The sequence below is a fragment of the Haliotis cracherodii genome, unplaced genomic scaffold (genome assembly GCF_022045235.1).
Source record: "Haliotis cracherodii isolate W230 unplaced genomic scaffold, xgHalCrac1.p SCAF_43, whole genome shotgun sequence".
Classification (NCBI taxonomy): Eukaryota; Metazoa; Mollusca; class Gastropoda; order Lepetellida; family Haliotidae; genus Haliotis; species Haliotis cracherodii.
Genome location: NW_027266301.1, coordinates 813,707 through 829,482, shown reverse-complemented (window position 1 = coordinate 829,482; position 15,776 = coordinate 813,707). Strand labels below are relative to the sequence as shown.

General features: G+C 36.9%; 1 protein-coding gene and 1 pseudogene across 1 annotated transcript; one reads left to right on the top strand and one right to left on the bottom strand.

Moving 5' to 3' along the window:
• Nucleotides 1-10,978: 10,978 nt before the first annotated feature.
• Nucleotides 10,979-12,614, top strand: LOC139441752 (nuclear apoptosis-inducing factor 1-like; annotated as a pseudogene).
• A 146-nt stretch (nucleotides 12,615-12,760) lies between these two features.
• On the bottom strand, nucleotides 12,761-14,598 carry LOC139441719 (putative nuclease HARBI1). The gene is made up of 3 exons (XM_071222513.1): nucleotides 13,892-14,598; nucleotides 13,264-13,550; nucleotides 12,761-12,958 (listed from the first exon to the last, which is right to left on the bottom strand). The coding sequence occupies exons 1-3, from the start codon at nucleotides 14,451-14,453 to the stop codon at nucleotides 12,761-12,763; spliced, it is 1,047 nt and encodes a 348-aa protein (XP_071078614.1). The 5' UTR covers nucleotides 14,454-14,598.
• Between the last annotated feature and the right edge of the window lie 1,178 nt (nucleotides 14,599-15,776).

The following is a 15,776-nucleotide window of genomic DNA, read 5'->3' as shown; positions in this document are numbered from 1 at the left end:
GATAAAGCAGCTAAACTATCCCTTAAAATCCCAGAAATAAGCTTAAACCTACCCATCTCCAAATCAGAAATTAAAAGTGTTAACAAACAAAAAATCACCAAAAAATGGCATAACCTATATCAAAACTCAAATAGCCAAATCAAAAAGGTTCTCAAAAAAACCCTAACCAAACCAAAAATTCTACATCCGTCCAAAAAAATCGACAGAGTAATTACTAAACTCCAAACAGGACATACCAACCTAAATAACCACCTCAAAATAATAAGAAAACACGCAACAGGAACCTGCCCACACTGCAAACAATAAGAAACCCCAGAACACGCACTCATACACTGCGCCCACTACCTCACACACCGAACTACACTACAAACCACCCTAAATCTAAATAAGGCTATTACTCTAGAAGCAATCCTAAAACCACAAAATAAAATAGAAAAATTCAAAGCCTTAGGCGTATACTTAATCAAAACAGGACTAATAAATCGCATTTAAAACCCGAATAAACTACCAAAACCAGACCATATAATCAAACTAACAAACTTCCATACTCAGGTCCCTTAGTTCGTCCCCCAAACCCTCTTGGCATTTTTTCAAAATTTCAAAATTTCCAAAATTTTATGTAAGCAACCACTTAAACACCCCTACTGGATTGCCAAACAACTTTTCCCCCTTTTCGGAAACACATTAAATGGCTTGGCCGGGCCCTGTGTGCGAAATACGCTGCAGTCGTAAAGCGCACGTAAAATCTCCAATATAAGTAAGTAAGGTAATCTATAAGACTATGTAGACATATCCTTTGTCTGGGAGATGGGATCTTGATACCTTAGCCTAGCATTTATCTAAAAGCTTCAAATCAATTAAACTATGTAGACGTAACTCTTGTTTTATTGAATAGTATGTCTAGGAGATGCGCTCCCATTACCTTAGGCTAGCATCTCTCTAAAAAGCTATAGACTGAAACTACTGATATATTTTATATATGCATTTTACCTGATGATAAGTTTTACTTGCTAAACTATTATATGAAATGATGTATAAATATTACACCATGGTAACTCATAAAAGCACTTGATAAGGATCTAATTATTATAGGATAACTTAGTATACATGTTAACCATGATACTTCTCCCATGCTAAGAAGTTACACTTGGATTTGAAAGCGGAGAAGTAATATCCCCCGGCAAAACATTGCATGGAGTTAAATTACCCGATTTAGTTCCCTATAAAGAGTTGTGCATCCATTTTGTTCAGATCAGTACAACGGATAATATTCAACTCGAAAGTCCTTCAACTCTACTCACAGCTGTTACAGTCAAAGATGAAAAATATAATAGCGGTAGAACGGAATCTTTCTCAACATTACAATATAAAAAATTAAAGCGGGGTATTATTTCAGATCTCAAAATTACTGTATTAGATGTAAAACACCAACCTGTACATATAGGATACTTGAGTGTAACACCCCATATTAAAAATAATGGTTGATTCATCAGGCCCTGGAACACTCAGACAATGTAATACAACTGTGCTTTCCGATCTCGGAGACAAAGAAGGATTCGGTAAACCCGGTACTGATGGTAAGTTATACGCTTTACACTTACAAGATAATGTATACAAGTGGAAAGAAGTTACATTCACAGGTAATCTAGGAGATTTAAGCGATGTCGACGTTAGTAAACTCCATAAAAACACTTCATACAATCTTACTCACAACGATGATAATAAATGGACTATGGTTGAAGCAAACATCGAGTGGCTACTGGATATCGTCATTACCCACCGTATGTGATGACGGGTAAGGCACATAATTTAACTAAGATAATAAATAGTGGGATCGTACTTGCGGCTTATTTCCCATCAAAACGAAAAACTGTGTTAGTCTCTCCCCTGCCAGAAAACCCAGGTCATATGTTATATAGTCGTCCAGCAGTAAAAAATGTTAGTTTAAATTTGGTTACTGAATTCAATGATATTAAACAGATCTTGAGTGTAATACCTAATATTTCTACACTTATTATTGAAGTCTTGTTCGGAGATGCACCGGAAAATGCCTCCGAAATATTACCACGTCTATCGATTAAATGGCTCGAGAAACACGAGCGTCGACGTTGCAGTATTATTCATATTGGAGCATCACCTGTTGCAACCTTTCAGGGGGTCCAAATCATTAAAAGTGACAGCATTTATCTTACTAAGATATCCTTTCCGTATGATATACATTTGATAAGGTTGATGTATACTCTCAAAACATTTAAGCAAGACCAATTAAAGACTATTATATGATATAATAATAATATGGATTTATATCCAGCGCTCGATGAAGTTGATGAATTTCAATTACATCAAATAAGCGACATAAAACATCGAATAGAGAAGGAGAGGGAGTTGAGACTTGGATTGTATAAAAAGTATCGCAGAGCTGTGAATGCTCTCGATGGAGTTGACACCGCACTTGTAACGGCTAGCATAGGACTCGGTGTAACCGGTGTCGGTTTATTATCAACTATAATCACCACGCCTATCGTACTTGGCATGCAAATAGCTGCCAGAGTCTCAGGACTGGCAGGAATAGCGATAAAATTCATTTCTCGTAAGTTGCACAAGAAAGCATTAAAACACGATAATATTCTGATACTCGCTGAAGCAAAGTTGAACAGAATTGAGGATCATATTTCAACAGCAATGGCTGATTGTAAGATATCCGAAGAGGAGTTTTGTTTAGTGTTGTCAGAACTCACCAAATACAGCGCAATGAAGCAGGAGATTCGATCAAAGACCGGTGGTATTAGTAGCGAAGACGAGGAAAATAAGTTCATAGAACAGGGGAGACATTTATTCCGTGCCAAAACCAACATTTAGAAGAATGCTTACATAAATATATAATAATGGAATTTATGCTCAGGGACAAAATTATCAAATGGAGAGAATTACCACAAGGTATATATTATATCAGTGATATCAAACCAACCAAATACGGTTATCAATTGTTTCTTTCCAATTACTAAGAAGAGTATATAATCTGGTCTCCTAGTAAAATGAACGAAGAACTTAGTAAAAATGTTGAATATCACTTCGTTAAAAATAATGGTATACGTATTAGTAAAAATAAAAGAGAATATTTTCATTACAATTTAGTTTAGTCTCATCATCGTTTTTGTACTAATGGTATCATTGATTGACTAGAGCTAGAGTCGATTTAGCTGAATCTCATGACGATCGTTGAATCGCATAATCATTTTTGCATAGTGGTGGTATAGGTATATAAATCTGGCTCCAGTGGAAGTGGTCCAGAATCACCATTACCTATACTACTCACAGATGCTCCTAGCCGACCAGTCCCTGTCAGTCCCAGCGTCAGGCAGGGTGACAATTTCTATATTCATGCCTTTTGATACGACGTGGCCGGGTATCGAACAACCAACCTTCCGCTCTCAAGGCAGACTCTCTAACTACTAAACCACAGAAACGATATTTGACAGCTGATGTTGAAACAATGATGAAATACTCACGTACTATGACAAAACTGCTCAATGATTTAGCATGGTACTTGATACATAAGTTTGCTAACATGCACACATGTCAGTGAATTTTCCGCGAAAAAATATACAGAGTGCACATCAATGCGTCAGTACAGATGCCAGAATATTAGGGTCTGTAGGATATTATCAATCTTTAATAGGATGCAACCTTAACTTAAAGGTAATCTGTGTAAACATCTAGAGATACATTGTCTATCTGTACACTGCAAGAGGTGTGTCCACCATATACACTCTGATAGGGTGTCTCGCTTTATATAAATATCAAAAGACACGAGGGTGAGATTCTCTATATCTATTATTGGACATGTTAAGTGACTGGAAATAGGCAACATCTGTTCTTACCAAGTAGAGAATAATATGAGGATAATTCGAAGTGGGCAATGCATTCACAAGTCAGTCACCACCATCATAGGCCTACACATCAACAAATATTATACTGCAGCATCATATCGCAATAACCTGCATCAATCCTGAATAGTGCAATAGTGGAATAATCTTGAACGCAACGTTAAACGACATGCCACATCACCTCACATCAACAGTCGAAATTCCCTCCGGAATTTGCCCCTCATCCGAATGTATTGTAGAGTTATGACGCTTCATCTGTAACTTATCACGTTTTATTTAAGGAACAATGACAGCACAAACAACAGGATCATCAACACAACCCCCACAACCACCTAATTAAGATTGCATATGTAAAAGGAAAGGCCTGCTTCCAATAATCTCTACTGCACTGAGAACTGGCGTGTAGGCAGCAGAAGGAACTGGGTTCTAACGATAAACCGATTCTTTGTAATTCTGGATGAAAATGACATTCGTGTAAATATATCTTTCATGCTATAAACTGATCTAATTCGTTCCTGGTTTCTCCCGATCTTGCTACAATAGCTTGAATGTGTAGATGAGACAACCATGACCAGATGCAGTTCGAAAGTGCCTATATAAAGCTGAATACCTCGGACACTTTACATAGTACAAATTTCATAACTATTTCATTAACATTATTTGTGTTACTGTATACATACTAATGTCAAGTACAATTCGGAGCCAATCTGCAGGGTTAACTTCAACAGGGGTGGATGACGTCATTAATCAAGGAACAATGAAATATTCTTTTTTTTACATTTATTTCTCATGAATACACATTGATATGTAAAATATCTTGATATTTTCAAGCATGCAGAGGTAAAGACCAAGGCAAAGATAGAATAGTTTAGTGAGTTACGACATTGTATGAAGAAAGCGTTCCATGTTAGAACCTGCTTTAATCATGCACAGCATGTTCGCTTCATGTGGAAGGAAAACTCTCTGCAATATAAGTCTGGGATTCGAGCAAACAATCAACGGATATACATATATTCCATTGCAAGATACTTGCATATTCACGATATCGTAGATCAGCGATAATACGTCCCAATGTTTATTCAACCAAATTTAATGAAAATCCGACACTACTTTCATGAACCAAAGCTATAATTACTTGCAGACAAAATTCATATTACTAGTATGTGACATTGTTCTGCATCCAATATAATGAATCATTTCCAAATATCCATTCAGGGTATTGTGAATTTACCAGCTGCTAGCACGGAACATGTAACGCAGATTAATCCTTTGAAAATGTTGATGGACCCAAGACATAGTATTTATTTGTAATGTAAAGATTCTATCATCCCAGATTCGGCTATTTAGTCCAGGGAATCTAGGCTTTGTTGTCACTCAACTTGGAACAAATTGCAACATAATTTTATTTCACCATAATGCATTTCTACAAGGTCCCCAAATCAAGATACTAAAAGTCCCAAGCAATCCTTGTTTGTGGAAAATGTCTACTTTGCATAATCCAATATGACAACCAATTATCAATATATCTTCCATATGTTAGATTTGGTTCAATCTTTTGATAAAGAAAAGCATGAGATGTATTGTGAAATGGCCATACTGTTTCTATAAAGATATTCACAATTACTGAACTTTTTCGACCATATTCAAATTTACAGAAAAATCAAGATACCCGCCAATTTCAAGATGACAGACAAGTTTCCTTAATATGCGTTTTGACTGTGAAAAATCTAAAACAGTGTGCTAGGACTTATATGGTAAATATTACTTGGTGCTGAAGTATAGTTAACTCATTCAGATAAGAAACTCCGTCACCACAGCCTCCCTGGTGGCCAAATATGCCAAGATGGCCACCAAGAGATTGCTGGATAGACATGGAATATCAATACACTGTTGGTCTCTGATGACATATTTGAGTGATTTGAACTCCTACATTGGGGTAAACAGACCCAAAGATCCATGTAGAGTACTCAATCATTTGCATAAATACCATATAACCACCAAGTATCAACATTTATCTCTTAAATGACATGATTTGGCGCGTTTGATATCAATATTGATTTATATTGTCTGTATCTACTTACTACCATAACAATAGACATTATGACCAGTTTTGTTTTCATTAATGTTGGAAACAAATATGACCACTAGAGTTCCTCTCAGAATTAACCCAAATCGTTCATTTACGGAAATCCAATCTAACCACCAAATTCTGCAGCTTTTGTGTCAAGCCAAAATTTGATGGTACTGAAGTATGGTTTTGACAGATTTCCTGGTGACCTTTTACAAGTACATGTGTGTGACAATATTTAATATATCACTTATATACTGTTCCTTGACCTAACAATGAATTTAGTGATGCTTACATATACTGGTTATGTTTCTTAGGCCTTGTAAGTGGGAACAAATTGTATACGAAGTGCAGCAAGACTTTGAACCACAACATTTGCTCGCTCATAGGAATATAAAGATATCATGGCTGCAGATTAACTTAATGTACATTATACAGAATCATTTTGAAATGTTTCAATTCTTTGGTATATTCCTGTTTTGTTACATGTAGAGTAACTGAAGATAGATTTATGGTGTTTGACACATTGTCAGTAGACACTTGGAAATTGAATAGGTTTCCTGCCAGTGGGGCAGGATATGCTCATATTTCGGGAACATCTGGTATCCTCACTATTTGACAATGGTTTGTAATCACCAGTTTATGCTATAGTCAGAATCGTACAATGGACTCTGTTGGTATGATTATGGAATGGTTTTGTCGCTTTTATATATACTCAACAACAAAAGTTCCTGTGACACCAAACTTTTAGTGTATTTTTCAAACAAGTAAAGTTTGTTTTTCAGTATTGTAGTACATGTATGAAATCAAGTCACAAAAACGCAACTGCTACAGAAAAGCATGCATTCCATGCAAAAGTTGACTTTTATGCAAGCCCCATGCATTTCACTCCCCAAGAATGGATATAAAAAAATGTGTGTAAACGGGATTCCATATGCATTGTTTAGCATCGTGCTGAAAACAACCATTCAGAAAAACAACAAAATTACGCAACTATTCAACATTACAAAATGCCATGAAGGTCCGAAAATGAGCGTCTGCGAGCCATTGGTATGCTTGAAGCAGGATCGAGTCAATGTGATGTTGCAAGACAATTTAACGTCGACAGAAACACCAGTTGGTGTTTAAGACAACGTTGGCAACAGACGAATGTAGTTAGAGACCATCATCGGAGTGGCAGGCCACGCGTAACCAATAATCGACAAGACAACTGGATTTCAAACAACACACCTACCAAATCGATTCCGTCCAGAAACAGTGACTGCAAGAAGCATCCCTGGCCTTCGACGAATATCTTCACATATACAATGTGAATGTCATCCCCTGGCCGTCTCGCTCCCCTGATCTCTCACCAATGGAGCACATGTGGGATGAGATGGATCGGCGCCTTCAACGTCAACCATGTGTTCCTCAGACACTCCAGGAACTTCGCAAACATGCTCCAGTAGATATGGACAGATATCCCACAGGACTTTGTGCGACGCCTGGTCCATTCCATAAGACGAAGATGTGTTGCTTGCATCGCAACCAGAGGTGGAAAACACACACTATTGATTTGTAAATTGACATTTTGGCATGTTCATGTTTTTTTTATGAAATCACTGATGCAAGTCAGTATGGCAGATTGAACACTTAAAGGAGTCCTTTATCTGTTGCAAACAGAAATTGTTTCAGATTTGGTAAAAAACATAATTTTGCATCAAATCTTATTCAATGTCACAGGAGCTATTGTTGGTTAGTATTATGTGTCACCTCTCCTTGCCTCTTAACCCTCTGGATGCCGAGTTTTTTTTCTGACGCACATTTTCCTAAGATCGGAAAAGTGAAGGTTGTGCGAGAATTGCGCTCACTCGGCACTGGATCTACTTCTGGCTATACAATCATGCAGAGGTGGAGAATAATAATTTTCCTATTTGATGGTGTAAATTTAACTGCAAATATCAAACCAGTTTTAACAAAAGACACTCCTTAGTGTTGTCCGAGAATTTATCCTGCGTTGAAAAACAGTAAATTTCTCAGCTTTTTGCCGTATACCGATAAATGTACTGTGCGACGATTTTTTTTATTTCGAAGCTTTACGGAAACTGTCAGCGAACAAACTACTGCCTATTATCTGAACGACATAACTATATATCAAATGGAGTTATAGGCGTATGTATAACGACATACATTCAATGTCAAAAATAGCATGCCGTAAATGACGAAAACTGATTTTTCTCTATGACGTCAAAAGGCGACAGAGAGTTTACACACGTACAAGGTAAAGGGGGCATAACTCCGCTATGCCTAGCACTAATTTTCTAACTCAGGTCACTTGATGAGAATTAGCTGTGGGTAAGGACAATATATTTTCGTGGTGTTTCGTTCACGAGGAACCAAACTATTCCAATACAAATATCCATATTGAAACTGTATATGTTTAGTTACTAAAAAAAACCCATAAGAAATGATGAAATCGCACTTCATAAAAAAGAGGTAATAGAGAAATGGATGGCCCTATCTAACCTATAACTTAGTCCTTAGATTCCAACATGTTCCTGTTTTTGTAATTGTAATTTGACTAATGTTGCACCATTATTAATGGACCACTAGCCTTATCATCAAATGTAATGAAATACCCAAAATATAACACCATTCCTTTTGATGTCATGGCTGGTTTTATGTCTTTGATAACATCGGAGAAAGACGACACTGGTATTTTGATTAATATATATCTCCCCAAATTTTCGTTCATGGTATGGAAAATCTCTATGTGTAAAACGGAATTTGACGCTTTTTCTACACAACATAAGATTACAGCTTTCACCAAGTAAATAATGTTTTGAATATGTAAACAATTAGATAGTTTATCGGGTATCTTAATTAGACAAGACACACACCTGTTTGGCATCAATTTATGTAATGAAATACCCAAATGAATATTTCAAAACAACCAAAATTATATTCAATATTGGACATATATTTGTTCATTATAATGTTATTATTTCTCTTCATCTCGTCTCAGAATTACACAATAAAAGGATGCGAAGACAGCTCTATTGGTATAGAATTAACAGGATAATCGTATAAGGTTGAACCAACGGGGTACATGGCATGGATTGTATTTTATACATTTTACAATTCCTGGAGAAATTCTTTCCGAAATGTGTGCATATATTTTACCGAAAACATATTATCCATTTTGTGAAAGTAATATATTCAGTTTTAGTTATAAAATAAAATGAAACGGCTATTCATGGACATTGCTAATATGAACTTATTATATTGACTCTTGCACATCCCAAGAAATGCGTACATGCTGCAGTTACATGTACACTTCATCTTGTAACGCTCGTCCAAAGGAAAGAAATATCGCATTCGACACTAAAAACCTATCAATTGTTATGTAAACAATGTTCAAACAAACAGGAGATTATCAAAGGTTCGATCATACATGTTGTGGCCTTTATTTACGTATGATATAATTTTGAACATTGACAAATGTCCAAAGAGAAATTAATTGTGTGAAAAAATGTATAAAAGATATGCAAAATCTACATCATAACTGAAACTGTAAACAGTATGGTACAATGACCGTGTGCACTCTCATACTTAGACCTTCACCTCAAGGAAATTACCAAATATGTACAACAATGTTGACGTATGACATCACTACCTGTGATCGACTTCTACAAAATGGCGTGTTCACTGTCAACAGTACGCGGGATTTTACGAGGGGACTTTCGTTGATTCAGGGATCGTATATACATAAATGTGACATGTAAGTAATCAGAAACATTCTGACAATCTATGTACTGTTATTTGTTGGTATAATTTTCATTAAAACAAGCCGAAATAGTCAGAAATTCCGATAAATACCGTTGTCGTTGTGCGTGATTTTGCGTCAGTCGTGGCGTCACACAGGGCGGTAACTTTGCAATGATTTGATATTTTCAACATAAATTGTCAATGTATCTATTTTAAATTCCCTAATTCATCCTACTATTCTCTACCCATGCATATCCTGAAAATGTTGAGCCAATATATTGAACGAATAGACGAATGGATAGCTCAAAATAGGAGAAAATGCTACACTGTGTAAAATCTATATTTTGCCTTGTTTACATTTCAAACAAGTGCAGTTTTTCTAGTACAGCGTTCGTTTCACACCTTGCTTATTTTGCTTTATTTCATCCAGCCACTTCATATTGGTGACAAAGACCATTGTTCATTTGATTCTAAATTGTGTGAGGAATTCAAAGATGTGTGTATCGCAGCTAAGTTTGAAATATACGTAATGTTACAGGCGCCTCATAACCGGTGTACCTGAAACGTGATTTTGTAAACACTATCCAATATGGCGGAAAGTTCACTTCGGCGTTCGTTTTTGTGTATTTTCCAAAACATTCTAAACGATTCTAGGGTTATCAGGGCCGTTTTGGAACGATCATTGGTGATTTCATAAAGGATAGATACTCATGATTACTAATATGCTATTTTTGAAATTCATTTCTCGGAGTAAATATCCGAAATTTAAATTTCAAAACATGCTGTAAATAACGCGGTGAGTGGTGATTTAGTAATGTGTACAAAATGGCGACATTTACGGAGTACCTAATTTTCAGAGGTCATTTTTAGTACTTTTGCTTGGACTAAAATGTCAGTGGATGATATCACAGAACAGGGAATCTCCCACCTTATTCAAAACTGTGAAGTGTATTAGTGTGCGTGATGCATTTTGAATTTTATTCGACTTCAAAGTGAGGGTTGTAGAGGAAGGACATATATGTCCCTCTGGCATCCAGGGCCCAGTTGTTCAGAACCCGGTTATTTTAACGTCAGGTTAACTCCTAACCAACCGTTAAATATTTAACCACACGTTAGTTAACCAGCCGTTAAAATACTGTTGCAGGATCAATAGATAACCATTAGGTTAGCTAACCACTCGGTTAAATTTTAACATCTTGGTTAAAGCACCGATTAGGTTAAATATTATCCCAGAATTCCAAGCGTTAGTACTTCCGTCACTGTGTCGTATCGAATAATGGCCGAAACAGCGTCGATGACTGAGGAAACTCCAAGGAAAATAAGGAAGAAAAGAAACAGGAATTTTTCTGTGGATGAAGAAAATATCATCCAGTCACTGGTGGAGAGTAATTCACAAGTACTTCATGAAAAACTGAGCAGTGAAGTTACCAATAAGAAGAAGTCTGCTATTTGGATGGCTATCACCAAGGCAGTCAACATGAAGGGCGTAGCGCTTCGATCTGTTGATGAGGTGAAGGAGAAATGGAGCAACATGACAAGAAAGGCCAAGAAAACCTTTACGGACTACAGGCTGCAACAGAGGAAGACCGGAGGGGGACCCCCACCATCCGAACCGAGTCAGGCTACTTCTCGAATTATTGAGATAATGCAAGATTCAGCAAGTTTCAGCGGGATATCAGGGGGCTTAGAATCGGAAATTCTTCCAAGTAAGTGCTTTCATAGTAACATATTTCATAAAAGCTGTCAATCTGTGCTGAAATAAGTGTATATCTATGGAATTTTAGTAAGCTGCCTACTCATTTTCATACGTTCGAAAGTCGTCTGTTTATGTTCACACGGAATATCCCTTTTCTATATTTAGACATGACCTTGAACTTTTTCGAAAGTATGTGTTTGCCTCCCATCTCTACAATATCTGAACAATGCAGCCAACATTGTATGAACTTTTACTATTCACGTGAGATTCACGAGTATTATTATTATATCAACCCAGTCTACGATGCTGTAAACCGTAGAAACGAATATAAGATTGTTGAACACAATTTCTTGAGCCTCCATCAGGCGACGGAATGTGACGCAATTTCTCTTCTGTGGTGTCAACATCAAGTCCAAATCCTGTTGTTTACGCAAGAGCAGGATATCTGCTGTAACAGTGGATACGTAAAGTAATGCTATTCCAAAAACTTATAACACCCATGACTTGGTCACGTTTATATTTCACAAATTCATCTGATTATTTATGAGCACGCTTCCGCTCCTCCATATGTAGAGGTCAAGGTCAGTAAGGTAAATTATTGTGAAGCGGTAGTAAAATGAATTTAATGAAAATATAATAAAATGAATAATTCAGTTACACACATTAAGACCAAACGAATAGTCAGAGCCATAAAGACACAGTCAAGATAATTTCGGTCTCCTGAATTTTCAATGAAGTGAATATTCTGTTGATGTTAGTCAACACATTAATAGCCAGTAACATTCATAGTATATTGTCTTTCTCTGGATCAAAAATGATTTAAACAACAGTAGATCCGTATATAAGTATTCTTAAGCCGTAATCCCTAATAGAAACACAGACAAAACCATAAATATATATATTTATAATTGTTTATTCCTCCAGGTTGTGCTGAACTTCCACCAGTGGCTGATCCTGGGTTGCCAACTGGTACCACAGATCCTACTCCAGCAGCTACAACCTCAACCCCAACATCACAAAGTCCTGAAGTCAGAGCTTCTCAAGAAACAGAGCACAGTGAAGCAGCACCAAGACTTGATGGCGGACGTCCAGCCAGGCAACTCAAGTACAGAAAAGAAAGTACAAAACTCAGTTCTTCAGAAAGAGTCTATCAATTACAGGAAAGAGTTCTATCAGGAGAGCTACAAAAACAGGAAATGGAAAAAAAGAAACTTAAGCTACAAATTCAACTCCTTGAGCAAATACTGCAACGTGATGATATTGACAATTTCAGTCCATCTCAACTGTTACTTTCTATGATGTAATAAACCTGCAGTTTCATTATCACTATATTTAATTCTTGTGTCCTCTGTTTGTAGTTTATTAGCTGGAGAAGAAGGTATTGGCAATATGATCGCTAATGCCTCTTCCATCATGCCTTCCGCCATATGTGTCCACTGTTGGCTGTTCATCTGGGTTGTCGTTGTCATCTTGTAATGGCTCATTCAGTAATATGGATATATTGTGGAGGACAGCACAGGCAAGGACAATCTGACACCCACGGCTTGGACTCATCCTTATCTGTTGAATAGACAAGAAATGTTTGTGTCAAATACATAAATACAGAATGTCACATTAAAATCTACATTTTAGAAGCAACTTGTTTGCTTCTTTGAATTAGTTATATAATTACTAGTAATTGGATATGTTAGTTAGGATTCTTGGAAAATTATTTGTTTCTGCTATGTGGTTGATGTAAAACGTGAAGCATTGGAACACACAACACCATGACTCCAAACCTTAAAGTGATGAAAAAAATCAAGATTAGATGTAGAAAAGTAAAACATTTGTCAAATTAAGTACACAAATATACTATGCATATTTACATCAGAATGAAGTACATGAAACCGTCTTTTCCATCGACCAAATGTTCTTTCTATTGTAACTCTTGTAGCACACAAGCTGTCGTTGTATCTCTGCTGAGCATTGCCTTGTGGAGTCATGTATGGGGTTTGGAGAAAAGGCCTGCAAGGATATCCACTGTCTCCCAACAGAAAGCCATCTGATATTGAAGTGTGCGACCTCTCTAAGTATTCACACAAAGTAGAGGTTCTAAATATGTGGCTATCATGAGTTGATCCCGGCCATTTAGCACACACATTCGTAAATTTACCTACAAATAAGACAATAATTTAAAAAAATAAGCAATGTTCGTGATGGATTAATGGATTTTCTATTATAGGCATATATATTATATATATTACAAACTTCTTAAAATGTTCTTAAAATTACAGTCTCTTGACACAGCTTAGAGCTGAAAAGAACTTTAAAAACATCCCTTGCTAGCTGACTAGAATATCTCATTTGTATTTATTAAGAGTAATGAGAGCATTTACGCAAACCTTTCACTATTTATCTAATTCCGAATCTTTTTAATGCGGAATTTTATAGACCCTGGAAGGGAAGCTACTCTAATTGCAAAAAGGGACAGTACTCTAATCTCACAAGACGTACCTTCGTGGTCACACACTGCCTGTACGTTGATAGTGTGGTATCCTTTCCGATTAACGTAAGCTGGTTCATCTCTGGTCGGTGCCTGAATACGTATGTGCGTACCATCAATGCAACCGAGGACACTCGGAAAACCACCAAGGGCGAAAAATCCATCTTGAACCTGACGTATGTAGCATTCTTGTGTTGGCCATTTTATGAATTCGTTCTTTCTTTTAACCAAGGCATCAGTCACATCGACTATGACACGTGAAACTGTACTTTTGTCCACACCCATCGTATCACCAATCACTTGCAGGAAACTACCACTTGCGTAAAAACGGAAAGCTATCATCAGTTGTTGATCGACGTTTAGAGCATGGCTACGTTGTGTAGGGCGCTCCAAATCTTCTCTCAGTATGTTGGCGATGTAGTTGATAGATTCCCGCCCAAATCTGTACCTATCACGAAGTTCACTGTCTGTGTAGTTCATTAATGCAAAATTAACAGCTCGGAATCGCTTCTGTTGTCTCGCATTAACCTCTGGAACCATGAAAGCGGCGCTAGGCCTAACCATGAACGCCATTTTGTTTCAAAGATAACCAAGGTGTTAAGTATTTAACGGAGGTCGGGAGGTGTGTTAACTTTAACGGGTGTTTAACCAGTCGTTAAAGATAACCATGCTTTGGGAAACAACATAACCATTTGGTTAAATTTAACGGAGAGTTAACACTGACTTAACGGCTGGTTAAGAGTTAACCGGGTTCTGAACAACCGGGCCCAGGGGGTTAATTATGTATTCACTCTCAAATCTTATCCTTAGACACACATTAGAGTATTTCCAAGTTTGTCATCATCCCCATCAGGGGAAACTGGGTATGGAAGTAAAACATTAATCAGATAATATGTTCAGTTGTTCATGGCTGCATGGTTTCGGTGAAACGTACCACATGATTTTAATTGTCTTTTCATGGGCTATGGCAGTTTGACATAAGAAATCGATTCACCTCTTCAGCCGAGTCTGTCACACAGACAGAAGCTCATCCATCTTCTGGGAACTAGTTTGGAAAACTGAACTTCATATATATATCCAAGTCAATGTCCACGTTAGTCCAACCTCTTCTTTATATCAGTTTCAGACATAGTACTTTCACTGTCTCATGACAGCTCTTCAGTGTAACTGACAATGACATATGAATGACGTCATACTTATGATGACGTCATTAATTACAACTGTGACGTCATAATGTATTTACACACTCCAGCGACAACACCAAGTCATTTAACAATTGTAGGGAGACATTTGAATTAAAATATACAGTATTTGTAAAGTAGCAGTGTAACATTTACGATTGAAATGACAAATGTATCAATACATTCTAGAGTTCAATTTGGGTTTCATCAATTGGATAAACATTTGTTCTTTTTTCCAGTCTCTGCTGCTTGTTACTGGTATACAATTTATAAAACGGAGAAATACTAAATTTCCTGTTTCCGCAATCATCAGTGTGTTTGCTGACACTTAAGCATCGAACATTAGGGTCTCTAATCTGCTGTTTGTGTACAGTCACTACCTTTTAATTCCATGCCGGTTTCACCGCTGTAGTTTTCGCCGCATCCTGAATATCTCATAACATACATCACATCTTTGCTGCGACAGTTCATGTCAGCTTTCCCAATGAAATATCTTGCCATTTGCAAAAAGGAAAGTAGTACCTTTACTTATAATGTTACACGTGCCGCATCTTGGTGTGTTAAAATCTACTTACACATGGTACACTCTCTGTACAAGACTATTTGGATGGACAAAGAATTTGCTTGAGATTGTTTGGTTGCCTGGTACGTTTTAAAATTTTAAATTCATTCAGTCCTTGTTTAATTTTATCACTTTGCTGTAGAATTGGAAGGT

Coding starts and splice junctions, on each gene's coding strand:
- LOC139441719 (XM_071222513.1), bottom strand. CDS start 14,453: ATGGCGTTCATGGTTAGGCCTAGCGCCGCTTTCATGGTTCCAGAGGTT. Junction 13,551..13,891: donor GGCAGTGTGTGACCACGAAG/GTACGTCTTGTG, acceptor TCTTATTTGTAG/GTAAATTTACGAATGTGTGT. Junction 12,959..13,263: donor TTCATGTACTTCATTCTGAT/GTAAATATGCAT, acceptor TCTATTCAACAG/ATAAGGATGAGTCCAAGCCG.